Source organism: Haliotis asinina, chromosome 15, assembly GCF_037392515.1.
Source record: "Haliotis asinina isolate JCU_RB_2024 chromosome 15, JCU_Hal_asi_v2, whole genome shotgun sequence".
NCBI classification, from domain to species: Eukaryota; Metazoa; Mollusca; class Gastropoda; order Lepetellida; family Haliotidae; genus Haliotis; species Haliotis asinina.
The window spans coordinates 5601705-5623443 of NC_090294.1; the positions used below are offsets into that span (position 1 = coordinate 5601705).

A 21739-nucleotide genomic window follows, 5' to 3' on the forward strand; every position below is an offset into this window, starting at 1 on the left:
AAGTTAGTAGCTTTGCCCGTCACGAAACAATGGAACACCCACGTTTGAAAGCAGGCATTATCACAATGGAATTCATGAAATTACATCGTCCCGAATTTTTGTAACTAAGGGCGATAAAATCCCATCGAAACACCCCATGAAGTCCTTACTTTTCTGCTGAGATTATAGTGAATTTTGACTTGACCCAGCCTACATGAATTTCGAACTGTCCAACACAACAATGGAAACCAGCTCACTCTTTTTGTTCCTGAAAACAGAACAGGAACAACATCAAGGAAGAAACTGTATTGTCAAAATCATAATTACAATTAAAGACACACCAAGTTCTGATGAAAAAAGATGACAGTCCATGGGGCAGACTGTTCAGTTATCCGTCACCTTTGAAAATAGGTATCAGCATAGTTTATGGTACCCCATCTGATGCCTGAGAACGTCACACGTATCAGTCAATATAGTGTATGTCCACTATGGGAGAAAATTTGATACGTTTATCACATAAGAATTGGGATTTTTATCTGTGGCAACTGATTCTTGACTGAACTGGTTTTTCCAAGGCAGCACGTTCAAGATATTGGCTTGCGTGAAATACCTCTCCAGATGGGGAGCATTGGCGTCTTATGCTCTGACTCAAACAGGGTCAGGGGTTGTGATGTACAATACGGACAGATAACTTGGTCAAATATAATTGTGATATTCCCTTCCAAAATCTCTGCATCTACTTCCGCGACACAAATACAGTCTAACTGTAACTGATGGTAGCTAAACGTACGTGCAACACGAAATGCCCATGGTTCCGACGCTCCACAGATACATGACACGTTTGCTTTACAACATGTGTGTGTACAAAGTACACATCGCTCTGGCAATACCGCAGCCACACCGCGATGAGCGCTTGTCATTATGAATAAATGCTTGTGGAGAAGGACATAGCGCTACGCATCACAGTCTGGGTATAAAACAAACGAAATCAGTATCAAGTCTCAAATTGATAATTCATCCATTATAGATTATAACTTGGCTTTAGACCACAAGCAGTGCAGGTCACATCATCTCTGACTGGGGATCAAGAGGACTTACAGCACGTCCTGTAGGATTCTCACAGGATTTACTGCATCATTTGGGCTATCAGTGGCTGTATGCTCAACTAATATCGTAATTGATTTTCATTCATTGATTTTCATAATATGCTCACCACTGTTATACCTTTCATGGGCCTTGGCATTTGCTTCGGTTGTTTAAGCCTGGTATTGTCTTCTTACATTCATACATATATCGCATTCATACATAAGATAATCAAGAATGTTACAATGAATGACACTACAGATTTTAACACAACATAAAAAACCCAACAACATAAACTGAACAAAGTATTGATATTCCCAGGAAAAACATATGTACTGAGTGAACATGTTTGATAGCTGTTGAAAGTTCAATGTACACGAGGTCTCTTACAAGCTTGTAACCTCGATGTTAGCAGACAGGTAAACGTAGATCCATGCATCTCAGCAACAGTCCCTTATATAACTGTTGTCCAGTTCTAGAGAATTCCAGCAAAAGCCACACGAAACCACTAGCATTTAGATAGTACAGGAATCCCTCAGTATTCCACCGAAACACCGGGAACGAAACAGAGGAGGCAGCTCCTCAGCCAACTCTCATCAGGTGAAGATACATAGTCCAAGTTCAAGGTGAGAGTTCAAATCCATACTCAGCACTTTAAACTTTTGTGACTCAACTAAAAGTTAATTAATGTGACATTATGATTAACAAAATACACATCCTCATAACACTACTCATTCACTCAACCGCTCGGTCACTCACTCAGTCACCCACTCACAGTTCGTGAGAAGTTGAGAAGTGGGTGGTCTGTAAACAATTATGTAGAGTGTCCTATTGCCATCTCTGTGTCGTTCAATACCCAAAGAGTCACGATTCTTTAAGCGCCAGTTACAGCTGATGCATGGTTGGAGGGTGAAATAAATAAGACTGCAGTCAGCGATGTCGATATTATCTATGTTCATCTTCCATCTCCCCAGCACAAAAACCCCACAGAAGTGAACTGAATGCTTGATTAATACATGTCAATCGAAGATGGTAGTGTTTGTCAAACAAGCGCCGTGTGTGATTTAATGACAGAATTAATTCATGAGCGTGGGTGTACACTAGAGATTTGTCTGTCATCAGTTTTCACAACTGTTTACATTGTATGCGCAGTGCATTTCTAATCCTCAACGAAGAATACAACAATCAGTGCGTTGGTGACTTGAATGACCTGTTTCACGAGGTTTGTGATTGTGTTGCACGACAGAACGGGCAATTACGGGTATGATATATGCAAACAGTTAACAACCGAGAATCTATCAGTCTCGTTATCCGCCGAAACAGATCATTTAGGACCAAAAGGGAAAACAACGATGGCGATTAACGCTTCTTCGGAGATGATAGCGATTGTCCTTGGCCACCTAGGTATAATGATGATATTTCTCATCTTTAATCATCACTCTATTGGCTTGGTACATCTGTGACATCTTGATGCCACAAGGAAAGCCTATACAACCAATGGCACAATAAGATAGCCACCTTTTATACTTAGGGTATAAGACACCAGCATGGTGCATGTATTGGTGATCCTAAATTGGACGATCCGGGATAGTCCTCCGTACAGACGACACATAATGGTATTTACATTCCACAAATTGACTTAAATATGTCCCTGTGAAGGTATCAGGATATTTCCATTACTGTTACACTACTCAAAAGGGACAACCAAGAACAAGTAACACTAATTTCTGATGGTGCAGGATTTCGTAATGATTTTATATGGCTTCCCAATTTGGACGATGAAAGCCCTGAAGGTTCTCCCAGTTAATACGGCTGTATTCTAATGCCTTACTTTAAAGACGAAACAGCTGTCTCGGAAACAAGACGGGCCTTTGACGTTAATGCCCCTTCACTTTCAGGATAATAACTTACATCACACATCCCTGGCCGGTGCACTCGCTGTCATTGTAAGTCTGCCATAATCACTTTGGATCCTTGCTGTTGAATGGGGTAGTTCTACCATTCAAGCATGTTACGTGGTGCAAAAAACCACCAATAGATATAATACGTGATAATGAGTGAGAGATACGTGTAAGTGCATCAACGGGAGTAAACATGTCCCACTGAACTGACCTAAGTTCAGTTATGCTGTGACCCTATTTCCCTAACTGCGTTACCATGCGGCATAGTTTTCCGTGTCTTAGGTTATCGAAGTACTTCGAAAGCGATCGAGGTCTGTTGAGCTATATTTCTATGATGATGTAGTATAGATCTACCACGGCATTAAAGAGCATAGGTCATAGTGCCTTAGGTTATCGAAGGACTATTCAGGCAGTCAAGATGATTCTTTCGAGCTATATATCTATGATGACGTAACGCAGGTCTATCGTGGTGTCGTGTGACAGTTCATTGGGCCTTTGGCCATCTTAGTGATATTTCGAAAGCAAGCTGTAATTCCATGGTGTATCAAGGAAGTATACTTTCCTGTCCTTTAGGCTCCCTGTGACAGTGATGGTGAGTGTGGAACTAGAATTCTACAACACAGAATGAATTATCTAAGCCTTGGTAACATTACGTTCAAACGAATTTGTACTACACTTCCACACACACGAAACATCTTTTTTTTCTCTATGTGGTCATACATATGTAGAATACCTAATGTGCGAAAACAGTGAACTTAATATATCTACAACACAGGGCAAAACATGTCCTTTGGCTGCATTATTTGAACTGAAGTGCTCGATATAATAGAATACCCCTGCAAACTGGTGTTATACCTGACAGGTTACCACAAACGCCATCAAACTGTCACGAGGCTGATGTGCTATTACGTGCAATGTATGAAACATCGTCTGTGATACAATATGATGCATAATGTAATACAATATAATTATCTAACGTCCATTTCTTTTTTGAATTCAATTTATGGCCACTGTCACACATGGGCGTATGTTATCCCTTGCTGAAATGTTGAACTCTGAACCCAAGACGAATCTCCAGTGTCTAAAATCCAATTTTGATGTAAAAAATATTGTTAATCATTATCAAAAGCAACGTATTTGTGTAAACAAGGCCACACATTACAAATATTTGGCTGAGCATTGCGAAAAAATGTAAATTGTAACAATCTTCAACGTAGGTCGCGAGTACCATATATCGAACACTAGCTCCTTCTCACCGGACGTCTACTTGGCCATTCATCCAACTACCTGGTAGTTTCTTTGCCATATAAGGATACTTGGCTCTTGACAACAGTTCCTCAGCTGTACAATCATCGTCAAATCTCGCATAGCGATGGGTTTTCCCGGCTTCTCAGCTTCCTGTAAAAGTGTCAGCACTTTATTGATTTCTATCACGACAACGAATCTGTTGTCAGATGAAAAAGGTTGTGGATACAGAGGTGAAATTTCAATAGCGAATGATTAGTTAGAAAAGGTAGAATTCATATAACACTATTCTATATTAATATCATTGTTATTATATTTATATAGACTGCCAGGTCTGTGTTGACAGCTCGGTATATATATTTGTATTCCACAAACACATGACCTACTTGTCAATATACATTCAAATATGACTGGTTGCTTCCCGGTGTAAGCCATTCCTTCAGGTTTTGGTTCCATAACTACAATAGCTAAACCCCACCTGTAGCTTCAAAAATGAATTTTGAAGATGGAAATGGATTCCATCTAGGCAAATTTAACAGACATTTCTTATGATCATTCATAGGCTTTGTCTATTTGATTTACCTTTTCCAAATCATAATTCCTTTCCAGGTTTACTTCCAAATCATCTGAACACCTTCTCCGTATCCAATCTAATCTTCTACTGTCAAACAAAGTCCTGTTCGTTCTCACATTCAAATGTACCCCTGCTTTTACATAAGTACAGGAGAGCTCCTTCTAGACATTAACATAATATGCAAGAACAAGGGGGTTAACATACCCTCAGTGTCAATGAAAATACTTCGGACCTGATGATATGGAGTTCATTACACGTGATAACAGTCAGGTCACATTCCCTGGAGATTTCGAACTGTTCAATCAATAGGCCACGCACTTAATCTGTGGGGGCTGGAGCTGCAACTAGTCACGATCACACTTTAGACTTAATGGTGTTTGTCGCAGCTTCTGATGCTGGGTCATTATTGTGCTGCAATGTCCAAGGGTTATGTTGCAGGCAAATTTATAAGCATGTTGTTTTGAAAGCAAATAGTTTACTATGGGAGTGTGGGGCACCCGCTGCCAAGGCTCCCTTGGGTACTTTGTCGAAATCCCGGAAGCCGCTCTCACTAACTAAATATGAGCAAATATTAGATGGCAAACACACAAATGCTTAGCGTTCTCCCGTCATTCAAATGTCTGTTTGTTTTGGCATGCCTTCATCGCATATTTAGTCGTATGAATGGAAGAGCGAGCGATCACTGCCTCACTTTTCCTGTTACTTCATGCCAGACAATGAGTGGGCGAGTTCCATTCAAGGCCGACTTGAAAAATATGCAGTTGTAAGAATCGCAGTTTACTGATTTCTGACATTTCGGTAAAACCAATGAGCATGATAGACTGATCAAGTGTAATAATCGAATTAATATCGGATGCGTGGGTGTGTGAGCGAGTGAGTGTGTATGGTGTAACTCACTGTTCTAGCAATATCAGAGCGATAGACTTTGCACGCCGTCTCCATACTGGGAATCGAACCCGAGTCTTGGCTCGCACCAGAGATGACACCTGTGGTAGGTGATGCTGCTCACCACAGCGGTTTTCAATAAGTGAAGGAAAATGAAATAACGTCAACAAAATAACTACCTGGAGCTAGATACCGTAGAAGTAATATCCAAACTCAGCCCTAATTACAAATACGTCTGAAATCAATATCGTTATTGTTTCTACGCTCATGTATTCTATTAATGTTTGGCTCATCGGAGTACAATTGCCAAGGGCTGAAGTGATGGCGTAAATCCAGCCAGGGTCCATGCAGGAAGCAAAAGTCCCCATGATTCTTAGCATGGTAATCTGCATTCAGATGCTGGCGAACTGTAGCTTATTTTTACATAGTTTGGTTGCATATGATGATATGGTTACATGCTAGTTATAAATTTCTCTCTATGATTGTGTAGTTCTTTTACTGTCCTTTATTGACAGGTTTTAAATTTAAATGTGTTTTTGTACTTATCGATCAACTTTATAACTTGACCAAGTCACAATATTGCTGAAGTGATTTAATGCCGACGTGACTAAATTAAACTCACTGGTAGGGTTTGACTGGCTTATATCTGGAACTGTAGGAGTCAGTAATGCAACGATGTCGTTCAGGGCAAACTTTGCCTGGATAACAAACACCAAGGTGAGTCACGGACAGAAGCGTAAACATATCGACGTGCTCACTGTCACGATGTTATACTGTTACACTGTTATGCTTATATACCAAAAGCTTTGAACCGCTTTGTTGCGGTGTGTGGTTCTGTGCGTAGAGCTCAGGTTGGAATCAGTTGAAGTAAGGCTTCTGGGACAGTTACCAGATGGGTGACCGTGTTTCTTTGACTTCAGGCCTGCCCCACAACGAAGAATGTGGTCTCACCTTCGACAAGTAGGTTTGTTCAGAATTACCTCTGTCCACCCAGCAGTAAAATTAGATACCTGGTATTATACGATGGTGGTCTGTTTTGAACCTTGAGTGCCTGAAAGGTAACCGATTGTTCTCCACAGGGAGCGTCCTGTGCTCGTTGACCAGGGGTAATATGTTAGCTCTTTGAGCATGCAATGTCAATGGATAAATACGCAAAACACAAGGACTACTACTATTATTATAACATTGTTGAAGGTTTTTGATGGAGTGCCGCTTGGTGCCAGAGGAAAACCTCACGCTGATTTCAGAATTTACAGTAGGTATGGTCCTACAGACGTAGAAACAGAATGGTGGCGAACAGGGACTCGAACTCACGATATTAGCTTTCTTACAAGCCCAAAGTACGAACAGCGGCGTGACGCGCTCATTGATACTGCCTCTTGATTACAAGCATGTCAACTCAGATCGATAAGTATCATCCTATTCACTACAACCACACACAGCGATAATGTGGAGGGGTGTACTAACCCACATTCAGAGTACACCTCAGTGAAAAGTGTTGATAAAAAATGTCAGTGTTGGTGCATTTTAAATATTTCAACATTGGTCTAAATACTACATTTCGCTATGTAAACATTTCGCATGCATTACATGTATTATATAGACGCGGGTAACCACCGGGTATATCATTCACGAAGCGTATTTGTTGCAGAAAAACAAGAAGGTTGATGCGGACAACAGTTATCAATTCAGCAGAATAAACATCGATGTGCTTAGGATCACAGGCAGGCACTGTTGCCATTTATAAATGCCATGCTAATTGTTCCCATAAACACGCCTTTTTATTTATTTTTTCTTTTACAATAAATTCTTTCCGTTTCTCCTGTCACATGTTATTGTTGAAATTATATTGTTGACACCATAAGGTCGTACGGCTTATCCTCCAAGCTAGCTTCCGCCATCATTAACATTTACACTGTGAAACATCGATTGGTCATTCGGTGAAGATAACATGTTCTTCACTGCATTCAGCTCTCGTGAGTGCGTGACCAATGAAATGTTGCCGTGGCTATTTCCAAGCTTTTGACCATCAGGGCTATCAGCATTTATCACAGTATCAAACTATTTACTGTTTGTCTGGCCCTTGTGGAAACATGAAGCTGGGTTTTCAGCTCCAGGAAAAGGTTATACGATTGGAGATGTGGACGGTTCTGAGCTGATGCTACAGGCACGACGACAGCACCACGTGACAGGTAGAGGGGGAGGATAGTAGATTAAATACCGTTTACGCCTCGCTTTGTGACAGACACGCGGAGAAGCAGCAAGCATCAGAAAAGGCATCAGGAGCTGGTCTTCACCAGACCAGCCCGGAGACAACATCTGTGTGATTTGGATATTCATGTATCGGTGCCTTCAACGTAAGTCGAACACTTTAGGTCTTGACAGAATTGATAATTCAATATATGATTTAAATTCTTCTTTTCTTTATAAGTTATACCATTTATTAGGCGAACAAAAGTCATATCAGAACTATTTTTGAAATAGAGAAATGATAATTTGTCAGTTCGAATTGAGTGACTGGGATACATTACAACATGTATTTATCTTTGTCACGTTTTTGTTTTCCAAACAACCATCGTAAGCGTAAACAATTCATGTTCTGCTTGTGCCGTTGATGAAACGACCCTAATACCAAAAAATCGAAATTCATAAAATGTATGAACATTACGACAGTTGGTGGAACGGAAGCGGCAAAATATATTTTTCATAGAGTTATTCAAATCTTATCTCATATTAATGTTAAAACTATAATGAAAAAATTTTAATATTTCATCAAATTCTTCGAAACACATAAGGAGTATACATGGTAAAGATTGAAATGTGGCCATAACTCAGTATTTAATACCTACTTGTGATAGCTGACTGAAAGCTATGATTGTGACACTTGTGTAGTTATTCATATGGTATACATGTACTTTATACGGCTTGTTACTAAGGAGTAAACAAAGGAGAATCGATAAAGGCAACACAGTATCTCTACTGTGGTAATGTCAACCTGACTACCTCCCGGAACATCGCTCTACCACACACCCCCATGATCTATCATTTCTGTCCTTCCCAAACGTTAAGTTCCGTTTTCACCTCCTCTCACCCCATAAAGAGTAGAACCTACGTTGTGTGTATATGGGCACTCGCTGGATCGTTTAATATAGTCATGAGGTGTGCCCTGCATTAATCTGATGGCTTACGTGTCCCTTATATGCTAGATTAATTCACTGGCATGTTTGCACAAAATGTTTGTTAATTTTACTACTTCAGTTTGATAGGTTTATGCTATGGAAGTATTACTGAAAGAAAGAAAATTTGAACACGAAGACACTAGGTGTTGGCGAAGCATTACCTCTTTACATTCTAAACAACACCTGCTCAGATTTTGTCTTGTTTGGTATATGGCGATGATAAATGCAATCGAACTCTTCTGATATTCCTAAGTCCATTATACGAACAGACTGTTTTTGAGTCACTTTGTGGCATCCTACCGGAACAAGGAGCTATTCATTCATTGACAGGAGGTTTCAGTCCGTATTGGCTTGATCTGTTAAAGTGATGACCAAGTGTCACTACGGAAGTTTTGGCATGACAAGACCTCAAATGAATATACACGATGAATCTAATGCAAAATGTGACGCAAAGGCAACTGGGCATAACGTTACCCTTAATGATCGGATTATTCCTCGGTTGTAACAGACATTTCAATAAACATCTATTGGTAAATAGAGTCCGGTTTGTGATGGACATTTTTAGGTAATCAAAAGATTGGTATATCATATCCGGCAGCCACTACACCGACTGTAAACTCTGCAAGCCTGTGTACCGTTCCTTCCAGTTTCTTCGTGATAGCAACACAGATATCCACGCTTTGTCCGGCTTTCGAAAAAACCTGAAATGGTTTAAACACTCATGCCACGAAGAACACATTTTGGTGATTGCAATACCTCTTGTATAATTATAGGTAGTATGCTATGGGTAGTTCTTGTATAATTGTAAGCAGTTAAGGACGGCATATATGGTATGGGTAGTGTTCCCATAAAACAAATCTTGTTGATGAAATGAACAACATTGTCTTCTGTTACATATCTACATTTCTCACATTTGGGAAAGCTCACACACACTTTCAGTAAAGTCAAAGCAACGGCGACCATTTCTGCGTGGGTACTTCAGAGGGTACGTGGGCTGGCTCGGAAGAAGAAATTTAATGATGACCGAGCTGATCTTCATAATAAGAAAATTGATCTCCCTCCACATTTCATTTCAACAAGTTTGTTTACTCAGAATTTGTTGAACTTGGGATTAGTTAAATGCCATTCATACACGTATTTAGATTTCGCATTTGACAAATATGAAAATCATTCCAAAACACTGTCACTCGGAAATTGAGTTAGAAATACACATATCCTGGACTGTTGAACTTTACAAACATAACTAGTAATAGCTGGAACAAACAATGTCGTTGACACAGGCACGCAGGAAACACCCAAAACAAAAGAAACACAACTCTATTTTTGTGTAACGTTTTTAAATAGAAGACACAAACATGAACGCTTACGTTTATGACATTTCATTTTTTCGAAACTTTGTTTCTTTCTGTACAAGGTATAGTTGCTAAGTGAAATGAGCACACCTTCAGACTATAGAACATCTTCGTTCTAAACTCACAGTATAATGTTTGAATTACTATAAGGTCATCTTGTGTAATGGAAACATGGGGTCTACAACTTGCTCATTTACAATAATTCCAAGTGTTTTTTTATGTGAACATCCAACAAAGACTACATGAGTTCCACTCCCCCGTTAGATATATGGAACAGTCGAGTATGTGAATTGTGAATACAACGCTGCGCCATGCACTGTTGACCTTGATGTTATTGGTTAAAATGGCGTTTCCATAAACATTTATCTGCAGTTAGATTTAGATACAGTTTCTGACTGACAACCGAATGAGGGATGTATTCCGGTATACACCGCTGACACTATTTATACATTTCATTTATCCCCGGGGAAATGCCGAACTTCGAAACAAAGGTGATGTGATGATATGTTTATGTCACCCGGAAACAGAACGTGGTTATTACACAGTTCAGCGAAATTAACTAAGTATGTCCGATTGTATTGGAAGGACGACTACCTTGTGTGTGTTTCTAGTCGTTTCTAGTCGTGTGACTGCTAGTCGTTCTGTTAATCGTTAAGCCAGCTTTCTGGAGGAAGATAATTCAGATAAACGAGAAGATCATGTTGGCAAGATAAATTCTATTCAACCCGTCCCCCGAGGAGTATGGTGTGTTATACCCGCCGAGTCACGGTTAACAGCCTTGCATCTTCAATCATATACACAGAAGCCGCCACTAATAATGTGACATTCAGGAACCGATGACCTTTGTTTGTTTGTTCATGAACGCCACACCCGGCAATAACCCAGTCATATGAAGGCCGCCAGTTATTAATCTGGTCTGAACCAGACAAGTAATAGACGCCATGAGCATCGATCAATTGTGATATGATGACATGCATGAAACAAACCAGCAAGCCTTGCAAACGCGATGGTATTAGTCGCCACCGACGATAAGCATATGAAGACCAGTTGTAAAACGGATGTACGGTCCCGACAACCACTGTACTATAGACGTGGTAAACGCTCGCTTTTCAGCACTCGTCAGCATGGATTGCCGGATAACTTTGCATAAACAAATAACAGATTTAAGAAGCCAAATACTGTGAGAAATGTTGTAACAGAGGGAACGACTGTGTACGTTTATACGGGACCAGTCACTATAACACATAATAAATAGTTATGACACATAATAAAGAAGTATTATTGTTTCTAATATGGTTGGATATATTACCTCGAAATGGTGAAAGAAATTTTTTGTAGTACACCTTACAAAATTGAAAAGTGTACTAGTAGATAGGCTACATATATATGTGATTCCATTGTACGCATAATAGAAGGTACACATGAACTACCAGATATGGTCTTGCGTTTCTAAGTGTCCAATCTGCTGAAACCCATGCACGATATAGATATGTACAGTCAAGAAAATGTCCCATTTCGTGTATCCAAACATCCTTATTCATAATGTAGACAAAATAGCGAGGGTAAGTGCATGAATGGACAACTGTAAACTACTTAACTCGTTGTGCTTTAGAGTATCGATTCAATTCCGTCATTGCTAAAATGACATGCTGAATCCATGGAAACCGATTGAAAGCGCCGTTGCGGGTATTGTCCTGTAGTTTTGTACTGTACAGAGAGTAGCTTCGTGACTGTCTTTGATGTTTGGAATGTACTACAATATGGCATGTGTACATGTGATCCCGATAGTTCAGCCACCTGGCAACACCACACTGGAATAATGACTTATACAAGGTATTCGTTAGCAGTGAAAGATCAAAGCTGGGGAATACAAAGAATAATTAATATGTGTCATTGTATCACTGAGTAGTAAGGAGTATTTCCTGAGAAAATACTAAAGGTTTAAATAAATACAAAAGGTCAGTGCCAAAGGAATATCCGGTCTTTAAGATCCTGAGTAAACAGACGCTCCACGATTACTTTAATAAATAATAATTGCACTAAAATGAAGTAGAAAGGAGGGTGGGGGGTGGGGGTTTTCAGTATTGAAAGCAGTGTTATAGTGACTGCAGTAAATCTAAATAATTCAACAACGATGAATGTCTAAACAAATGCAATCTTTCATCCACAGCAAGTGACGGACTGAACTCCGTTGTCGCACTTGGCATGATTTACCACTTCTGATTTTGAGGAGCCCATGGTCAATAACTAACAGGGTGTATAGTGGACGGCAACACAGGAGCGGCATCCTGACACGACTGTAGCTTGTATATGACATACACCTCCCTCTCTGGATACATTTCTCATCTCTCAATACCCAACTCCCTTCAATGTTTGGAATGTAGAAATGTTCAAAATGTCTGGATCAAAGATTTGAACGTTTGATATTTTAGGTTGTACATTTGACCAGTTCTAGAATTAATACCAACATCAAGGCTTCCGAACAGAAACAACGGCCAGTTACAATACATGCCTCTGTAAAACCTTATCTCTTGTCTTCTGAATTGTAGATGAACGTCACATCAGAACCAAATTATTAAGAAAAATCTGTAGTTTTGTACAATATATATTTCCAGTGGAAGGTATTCTCATAATTTGCTTGATAAAAATGTCATGTCATGTGTTTGACCTATTGGTTGATACAGACTAGTTAGCTGCAATAGTTTCTTCTCGAAATGGAGTTAACATTGCAGTGGCAGTATACCTCCAATCAGTCACCTTCACGTACAAGCTTATTCCGCAATTGAATCTATAACCGTCAGCGGTGGTAGGTTGCGACTAACGGGATCGGATGGTCAGACTCAGTGACGTGGTTGATTTCGACGATGTCTGGTCCAGACGCAATTATTTACCGACCAGTTATCTAGCTTGAATATAGCCGACTGTGGCGTTAGACAACAACAACAAAAAAACCATTCGCAGTGATATTGCAGCACATTGCGCTTCTGCTGACATTCAGTGTCTAACAAGCGACCATCTACTTCTGTAACTGTTCAACTTCACCAGCGGCGTATACTGAATGTGAGAAAGTCACTTTAGGTTTCTTTATCTCTGTCAGATTACATGTATGTGCGGTTGCATAGTGACAAACGCATTATCCTGTTGAACGTGAGATAGAGGTGTCATTTTCATCCGTGCCAAACCTTTGTTCGTGCGTGCGTGTCTCGAGGGTTCTACCACCCAAGAGTAAGACCTGAAGCATTTTGGGACTTCAATCGGCTCCAGGATGACAAGCAGTGGCATGAGTCAAATGTTTTTAAAGCTACAATCGACCATATCCACTCAATCACACTTTTAACTAATCGATACCAACTGAATGGCAAAGTACTAACATAAAATCTTTTTTGAAAAAAATATTAACATTTACATATTTACCTGTTTTGGCCACAAAATGAAATAACAAAATGAACCTAAAGCCCTTCGTTCCAACGACCTTGATCTTAAACTATACTGAACATATCGACCACAATAAGGACGCTCTCACTTCCTGTGCAGTGACCTTGTAATGATCCTTACAGCCTTAAGCTTCCGGAAACTGTGACCTCCCATCAGTTTTGGCTCTTGTAAATAAGAGGTTATGTGTTATCTCTCTGTCGACAAATGAAAGCGTGCACGAGACAGAATATGCTTGTCTCCATTTAGCGTAGTGGCTGGTTGAGGTTGATTGAATTGAACACTATTGAATTGGACGTTCAAGTCACCTGTATACTGCAGTGACAGCTTAATGACTCTCATATCCTGAAGTACCCATGGATATTTGATCCCTATTATTGGTTTTGTGCACAGAAGACATCAATACTTTTATCACATGAACTAAATTCCAGAAAACTGATGAGTGAATCCTCCTCGTAACGATCACAGATGATGCATGATAACCTCTTAATTTTATATCTGTAAATATGTGACAAAATGTAAACCATCAATAGATTCTCGTGACCATGGCAACGGCTTGAGGACAGTTCATATGCGAGAGATTACAGGATGTCAGGATTAGTCACTGACAAGCACATGCTTACGATATAATCTGAATTGTAAAACAGACTCGTTGTTTAGAAGAAAGTATCAGAATCACAAAAGGGCTTGTCGCGTTAGGTTTCTCTGGGAAGATACAATTCACTTTAAACATGATCAGTGGGAAAAAGTGAACTAATCAGTGAAGATTCATCGTCAGTTCCTCCATGGAATATATTTCCACTGTAGATGAAGTTGCCATCATGATCACCGTCTCTGTTATCACAAACCTTCCATGATGATGTCTAAAGCATGGGTGAATTACGAATGGTACACCACACAGACCTAACTGCGTATTAAACCAGAATTAAAGGGCCATTCCACGTTAGTCACATCTGTGCCATTCAAATGGAGATAATTCATACAATATATACACATGAGTATTAATTAAGCACCACCATAATAATTGCCGATTGTAACAAAAAGGGATCAAAACAGAGAAGTCACCCAGTTATATCTAAATACACAATACAGTTAGCATGAAATGCACGTGCTGACTCAAATGCATAATTTCATGCATCTCAAATGCATAATTTCATGCTTAAGTTCTGTCATGGTACAAGCGACTGATGGGAATAAAGGTGAAATGAAGTATTCTCATTGCTTTCTTATCGACGCATCAATAAGTGAATAGTGCTGAAATGGAACTTTTTTGGACATGCCGAGGCGTAGGCTTTCTGAAAATACCAGATGGCAGATTATTGGTATGCATGAAGCTGGTTTGTCCTGTCGCAGCATTGGGTCCAGATTGAATATTAATCACACTGTCAAGAGTAGCCTTGTAAGGAAACATTCGGCCACTGGTTACGTCAAGGATCGTCCACGATCAGGTAAGGCCGAGAAAAAACACTCCCCGTGATGACCGTGCCCTAGTTCGCCTGGAGAGACGCAGGCCCATGACCAATGCCAAAGATCTCAGAGAACAATCGAGAGTGGGTGTTCGTCTCTCAACCAGCACCACCCGAAGGAGATTCAGACTCCGCTGGACTCTGTGCTCGTCGTCTAATCAGACGTCCCTTACTCACTGATAGACACAAGGCTCAATGTTTGGCGTGGTGTAATCAAGGGCAAAACCACAATCTGAGTACATGGCGCAGGATCCATTGGTCCGATGAAAGCCGTTTTCTTCTTCGTGTTACTGATGGCCTTTGCTGAGTTTGGAGAAGGAGTAATGAGGCTTATCAACAGTGGATGATCCATGCAGCTGAACCCTTTGGCTGCGGCTCTGTTATGGTGTGGGGGTGTATCTCCTGTGACTGTAAGCTGAATCTTATCACCATTCAAGGGACAATCAATGATCAGAGATGCCAACACGAAGAACTGGGAGCTGCTGTTGTCCCGCATTTTGATAACCAACCCTTCGCCAGTCGGCCAGTATTAATGGACGATAATACTAGGCCCCATCGTTCCAGAGCTGTTATCTCATACTTGCAGAACAAGGCAGTTGATACACTACCTTGGCCTGCGAGAAGCCCTGATCTTAACCCACTTGAGCATTTAAGTGGATTCACCTGGTAAGGGATTCACCTGTTCAAAATCTGCAGGAATTAGCCCAGGAATGGCAGAGGATTCCAATGATGCGCATTCGGCGTTTGATTTCCAGCATGAGGACGGTTGTAGCAGTTATCCGTGCGAGGGGAGGATACTCCAAATACTGATGATAACATTACTGTTGACTTAGGATTGAACAGTGAACTTTGTGTACGTTGGACAACAGACATTGTCCATAGTTTGACCACAGTTTTGGACATGGTTATTGATAACGTTTTCAGTGCCTCTATATGACCGTCACTAAATTACAGCCGAAAGTAGCAGCAGTGCTGGTAGTTGATGAGTCGTTCAGTTAACGAAATCATAACCATGTGTTTGGTTTCCATATCATGAATGACCAGTGTGTTGTGTTAAACACGATATTATAGCATGAAAATGTGTGGTGCTTAATTAATGTCCATGTGTAAGTATTGAAAGCCCACAACATTTCTCTTTTTGAGCTCACAACGAACTATTTAGATTAGGTTGAGACTAGGAGTTAAATATTTGAGAGATTACTCACAAACTATGTTGAAAAAGGTGTATATTGGCAAGGGACAGAGAAGTTAAGCAAGCCAATCACAAATGTGTGGAGAGACGAAACATACATAGAGATGAGATTACAGATCACAGACATTGTGTTGACACATATTCAGAATGTCTACAAATAGAGATTTCGTTTTGACCGTTTGACAGATATACACTGTGTAACATTAAAGAGCGAGTTGGGCAAACTTGTTGACAACTGAATGGACGTTCAGAATAAGAGAATTCTTAATGCCCTGAAGGTTTACCCATACTTGAAACGAACAAATGGCACCTATAGGAAGACACGTATCCCTTTTTTGCGAAAGTAGGGTGTCAGTGCGTGCCATTCATAAAATGTCCTAGGTTATGTTTCCCTTCACAATAAAATGAGTCATCTTGGCATCTTGTGGTGACGACCTTAATATTTCTTTTCTGAAAAATTATGTACATATGTCAACCGGATAGGTTTCTAACTACCCATACCAGTTTTAACTGTTCTTATTGTCATGCAGATTGACTAACTTATACTTGGGGTTTACACTATTTCATAGAGATTTATGAATAAATCTTTCTCTCTCTCTCTCTCTCTCTCTCTCTCTCTCTCTATATATATATATATATATATATATAGATAGATAGATATATCGTATGTTATGCATTCGCACTCTCGGTCGTTAAAGACTGGGAAATATTTATTCCAAAGCTTCCCAGCTCAATTGGGTATATTGTATAATAAAACCAGAACACAACAGTAATAGCTGTAGAGAACTAACTAGTTTGCATACTTTGTTCGTCATTTCCTTAATGGAAGCCACAGCCACGATACACCTAGTCTAGATCGTGTTATCGGCTGGAGATGCCCTTTACTTGGTACTGTCTGGTACAGTGCAGCATGCAGTTGAATATTATTAAACTTGAGTGGACTGGTACAGTGGGTGTCGGAAGTCATCAAGATATGTAATCACTTGTCATGGAATCCTCTTCGGAAAATACCATCACAGTCATCTGCAGATGGCAGGCATATATTCATCCCATTGCATCTGCTTCAGACTCTAGAGCGCTGCCGTGACAAGATACAGAGTGTGATGAACGGTTATTTCCCATGCATTACGTATGACAGTGAGCATACATCGTAACCCAAGCTCTACAAATGATAACATACATGATAGGATAGACGGTGTTCTGGTAATGTGTAATATACTGGAATTAGCTAGATGATAAATCCTTGTGGATGCATTACTGTGAATAGCTACTATGTAACTCCTGGTATGGAGACGGAGAATTTCTGAGGTAGAATGATGTGATTTTGTAACAGCCCGTACAGGTATGGACCCATTGGACATATCAGACCAGATTTCTATAATGAATTTAACAGTCTGAAATCTCTGTGGATATTTCTATACCGAGTTAAATATATTTAAAGTGCTTGGGGAATTTCTATATTTAGTTAAACGATCAGAAATCTCTGTGGACATTTTTTAGATAAATCAGATGGACATTTGAATTCGAAAGACGTCGCTCTTAAAGATAATGTGAATTATACATGAGTATCTTCTACGTGACGTTTGAAGCCATTGGTGTTCTTGTCTGGAGTATAAGAACAATGACAAGCTGTCTATTTGAATCAGGCAAATAACACACTGATCGTCTTCACGTCAGTGTTTGAAACAAAAATACATATTAGATGATGTTTTATATATGTGGGAGTCACATCATTCAGTATTTGTCGCACTGATCACAGAATCAAGAGTTTGTTGTTTGAAGTCACATGTTTGCAGGTGGTATTTGCACTGAACCGTTATTTGAGAGTTACATATTCAGCATTTGTTTTCCCATAATCTCGTTGTTTGGTGGATGCGGTGGTCGTATGTTATGAATGAACAACAATACTCCACATTATATAACAGTCATTATTGCTTCACGTGAACCCATTGTTATGGGATTTCATGGTCATATAGACTTAGACTATCAGGATATGGTGTTACGAGGTGCATCCCATATCGCCGTGAAACACAGCATTAGGTTAACTGAAACAAAATTCTTTGGGTTGAATAGACAAACACAGCAGGTAACAGGTTTCAGAACACGGAGACAAGCTTATGACGTAAGTCAGAATTTGTCACCGTCATGAAAAAGGTTATGTCGTAATAGAAACAGGGTGTTATCAGATAGGAATCCAATCTGCGTTTGACAGGTAAACTCAGAGGCAAAAAACAATGTCTGAGGTCACTGATTTTCAGGTGAAAAAGGAATTACAACTGGAACTGTAGAAAATCTGGACCCCCTCCCCAACCCCTGTAATGGTTCAGTTTGATAAAATGGAGTTGGAAACATTATTTAAAAAAGCCTTAAAAATTATAATGGGGAAATCGCATGATTCAGAAATGCTAGTGAGTATTTTTTCTTTGAAAATCAATCGATCTACTTTCATTTTCGGCTTTAAATTGTAACACCACAAACATGGCAGGCGTCTTGAAGTTCTAAAATCATTTTACAGTAGTCTCTATTGATCTGATAATTTTACACAAAAACTCCATTCATCAACTATCTCCTACACATTATTGCAGGAATGAGTGATTGTAAAATTGACAAAATCAAATTTAATATTTTTTTCAATCTTTACATCAATAAAATACGTGAAATACTTTAGATCATCAATAAAATACGTGAAATACTTTAGATACACAATACTCCTGAACCCTGCGGTTCAGATATAAAGCTAGCTCGTCCGCAAAACTCATGTTCCTAGTTATGTGTTACAGAACAGACAATGGTTGCTACATCTGGAGCAATACATCGGACCTTCCAGAAGTTAAAAGACTAGATTACTTTGCTTCTAAACCTGAATCCCCGCAGATGTGTCAGTACATATGTGGGGTCAGCTGACGACTATGGAACAGATGTTCCGCAGTCACATTTAATGTAGTTTTTTAAAAAATGAAATATTGTTCTTATTTCCAAATCGTTTGGAAATAATTCTGCATTCGAGGTCGCCAAATTCTACAGGTATTTACCGAGATCCAGGTTGATTTTTGCATTTACGAAAACAACATAATGACTACGATGTGTGCTAATAAAATCGACTTTATTTTCACAAGCGTGTATTTTCGTTTAAAGCTTTTACAATATGTTTAAACTTTTCTTCCGAATGGTTCAGATATAGCGCTGTGATAACTGAGTCTCTATCACATCCTTTCACAAGCATCCAAAACGCTAATGGACGACTGGATGTCAGCAATTACTGAGATTTATTAACTAGCTGGAGTACAGGCTGGAGACCATTTGCTCACACGAAGGACATATAATAAGTCTAAATTACAAGCATAGATATCCGACATCTTCGTTTTCTCTGTGATTGATTTGCCAGGGTTGTGGAATGCGAGAAGGCCTGATCGAGGACTGCTTATTTTCCTTTGCCAGATTTCTCTCCAGTCGGGAGTGGGCGGTTCGTTCCGGATGTATGGGGTTACCTTGTTGATACAAACGGTTTCACCTTATGGGCGTTACTTATTGATTTCTGCAAATCCTTGTGTGTGTCAAGTTTCTTTTTCCCAACTCTTCAAAATCTGTAGATGTTATTTATGATAATGGTATTATTAATACAGAAATGTGAATACAAGTTGGTGGATATCCTGCCTGAAACGGCATGTGATTTCAGGTTAGGTTAGTATACCTAAACAGAGGATTGCCGCGAATTTGCTTGTCAGTTGTCGATTGGAATGATTATCATCAATACAGCTATATTAGACTTCCACTAAGTTGGCACTTTTGAATCTTTACCTTCAATATGACCACTATTAGGCAGTACTTGAATGATAATTAGAACTGCTGCTTTCCATTCATGGTCCGCTAGTTCATAGAATGGTAACATATCTGAAGTTGCTGGTGATGTCCAGTCCGTTTTTATTTAGCGTGTATTGTCTATATAAGTTTGTAGAATTTTACAGTTACATGCTAGTTTTAATTCCCTGTCTGTCATATTCTGGTTGGTTTATTGTACTTCGTTGGCAGGTTCACAATTTAACTGTGTTTATTATGATTGTGTAGCTTTTGAAGGCACGATATGGCTGACATACTGTGACCATAATATTTAACCCACTCAATTCATGCTATCGGTGTACGGATATTGAATCACATTTGCTATGTGTAAATTAGTGAAGAAATGTATAGTCCGACGTTAATACTCATTCCCCTATTCAGTTATCTCTTATGTGTGTTCCAGATTAAGCATGATCAAGAACTTTCTCAGCAACCGAACATGGTACGGCTTTTCGTTCAACAACTACAGCGTGATGGAGTACCACGGCATCATGATGCGGGCACAGGGGGAAGACCACTGGTTTCCCCCTGCCACAGAGGGCATCCTGGTCTGCTGCTACTGTCTCGTCATCCTCTTTGGTCTCCTAGGCAACCTTCTGGTGTGTGCTGTTGTATACCGGAACGCCCAGCTCCGCTCCCCGAGGAACCTCCTGATTTTGAATTTGTCACTGTGCGATATCATTATGTGCGTGATATGCATGCCCTTCTCTTTAATCCGAATGACACTGAAGAACTGGCCCTTAGGAGAAGCTTTGTGTAAGATTGTGCCTTCCTTGCAGACAATTGACGTGTTTGTGGGCACATTTACTATCGTGGCCATAGCCTTTGATAGATACAAGGCCATAGTCTGTGTTGTGAGGGAACGCCGTCAACGAAAACCTGTTATGTATGTCATCATTGGGATCTGGGTTGCAGCGGTGGTGATGTCGCTGCCGATGCTAATGTTTCACCGAGTTCACACCACCGACATGGTGGAGTACCACGTGTGCGTGGAAGACTGGCCGTCGGATCCATTCAAAGGTGTTTACACTACTGTAATCATGGTAGTTCAATACATGACACCCACGCTGGTAATAACGATCCTGCACGCACGGATATGTCACTTCCTGCGCCTGCGCATTGAGGAAAATCCTACAACTGAAGCCGAAAACAATCGGGCACTAAGGTACATGAGACAACACCGACGAAACCTGCTACTGCTCACCGCCATCGCTGTTTCATTTTCAATCACCTGGCTTCCACTGACGATCCTTAATATTACAGCGGACTTTGATTACATGCTATTCGCTGACAAGAACTTTAACCTAATGTACGCAATCTGCCTGCTAATAGCTATGGGATCTGCTGGCTTGAATCCTCTGTATTACGGCTGGTTCAACGTCAACTTCAAGAACGCGTTCTTTGAGCTCCTGTGTCAGCCGGACGCCGACAGCGCCCAGGACAGGAGTAGTGGCAGCGGTAATGGCTCGAATGCTAAAACGGGATTCAAATACGAAACCTTTAAGATTGATTCAAGGGAGGGGTCGATCAGGCAAAGCAACTAAATCTCACATTCCCTAATATGTCAAACAATGCAATACCATACAGCGCACAAACGCACCTTACGGGACATTA

The 21739-nt window shown here is 40.1% G+C and overlaps 1 protein-coding gene across 1 annotated transcript; it reads left to right on the forward strand.

Annotated features, from left to right (window-relative positions):
• Positions 1-7948: 7948 nt before the first annotated feature.
• LOC137266454 (neuropeptide F receptor-like) lies at positions 7949-21669 on the forward strand. Its single transcript, XM_067801953.1, has 2 exons — positions 7949-8024; positions 20529-21669. Exon 2 carries the CDS (start codon positions 20536-20538, stop codon positions 21667-21669), a length of 1134 nt encoding a protein of 377 aa, XP_067658054.1. The 5' UTR covers positions 7949-8024; positions 20529-20535.
• The last annotated feature ends 70 nt before the right edge of the window (positions 21670-21739 follow it).

Bases quoted from the DNA above. Each gene is read 5' to 3' on its own strand.
- LOC137266454 (XM_067801953.1), top strand. From the start codon at position 20,536: ATGATCAAGAACTTTCTCAGCAACCGAACATGGTACGGCTTTTCGTTC.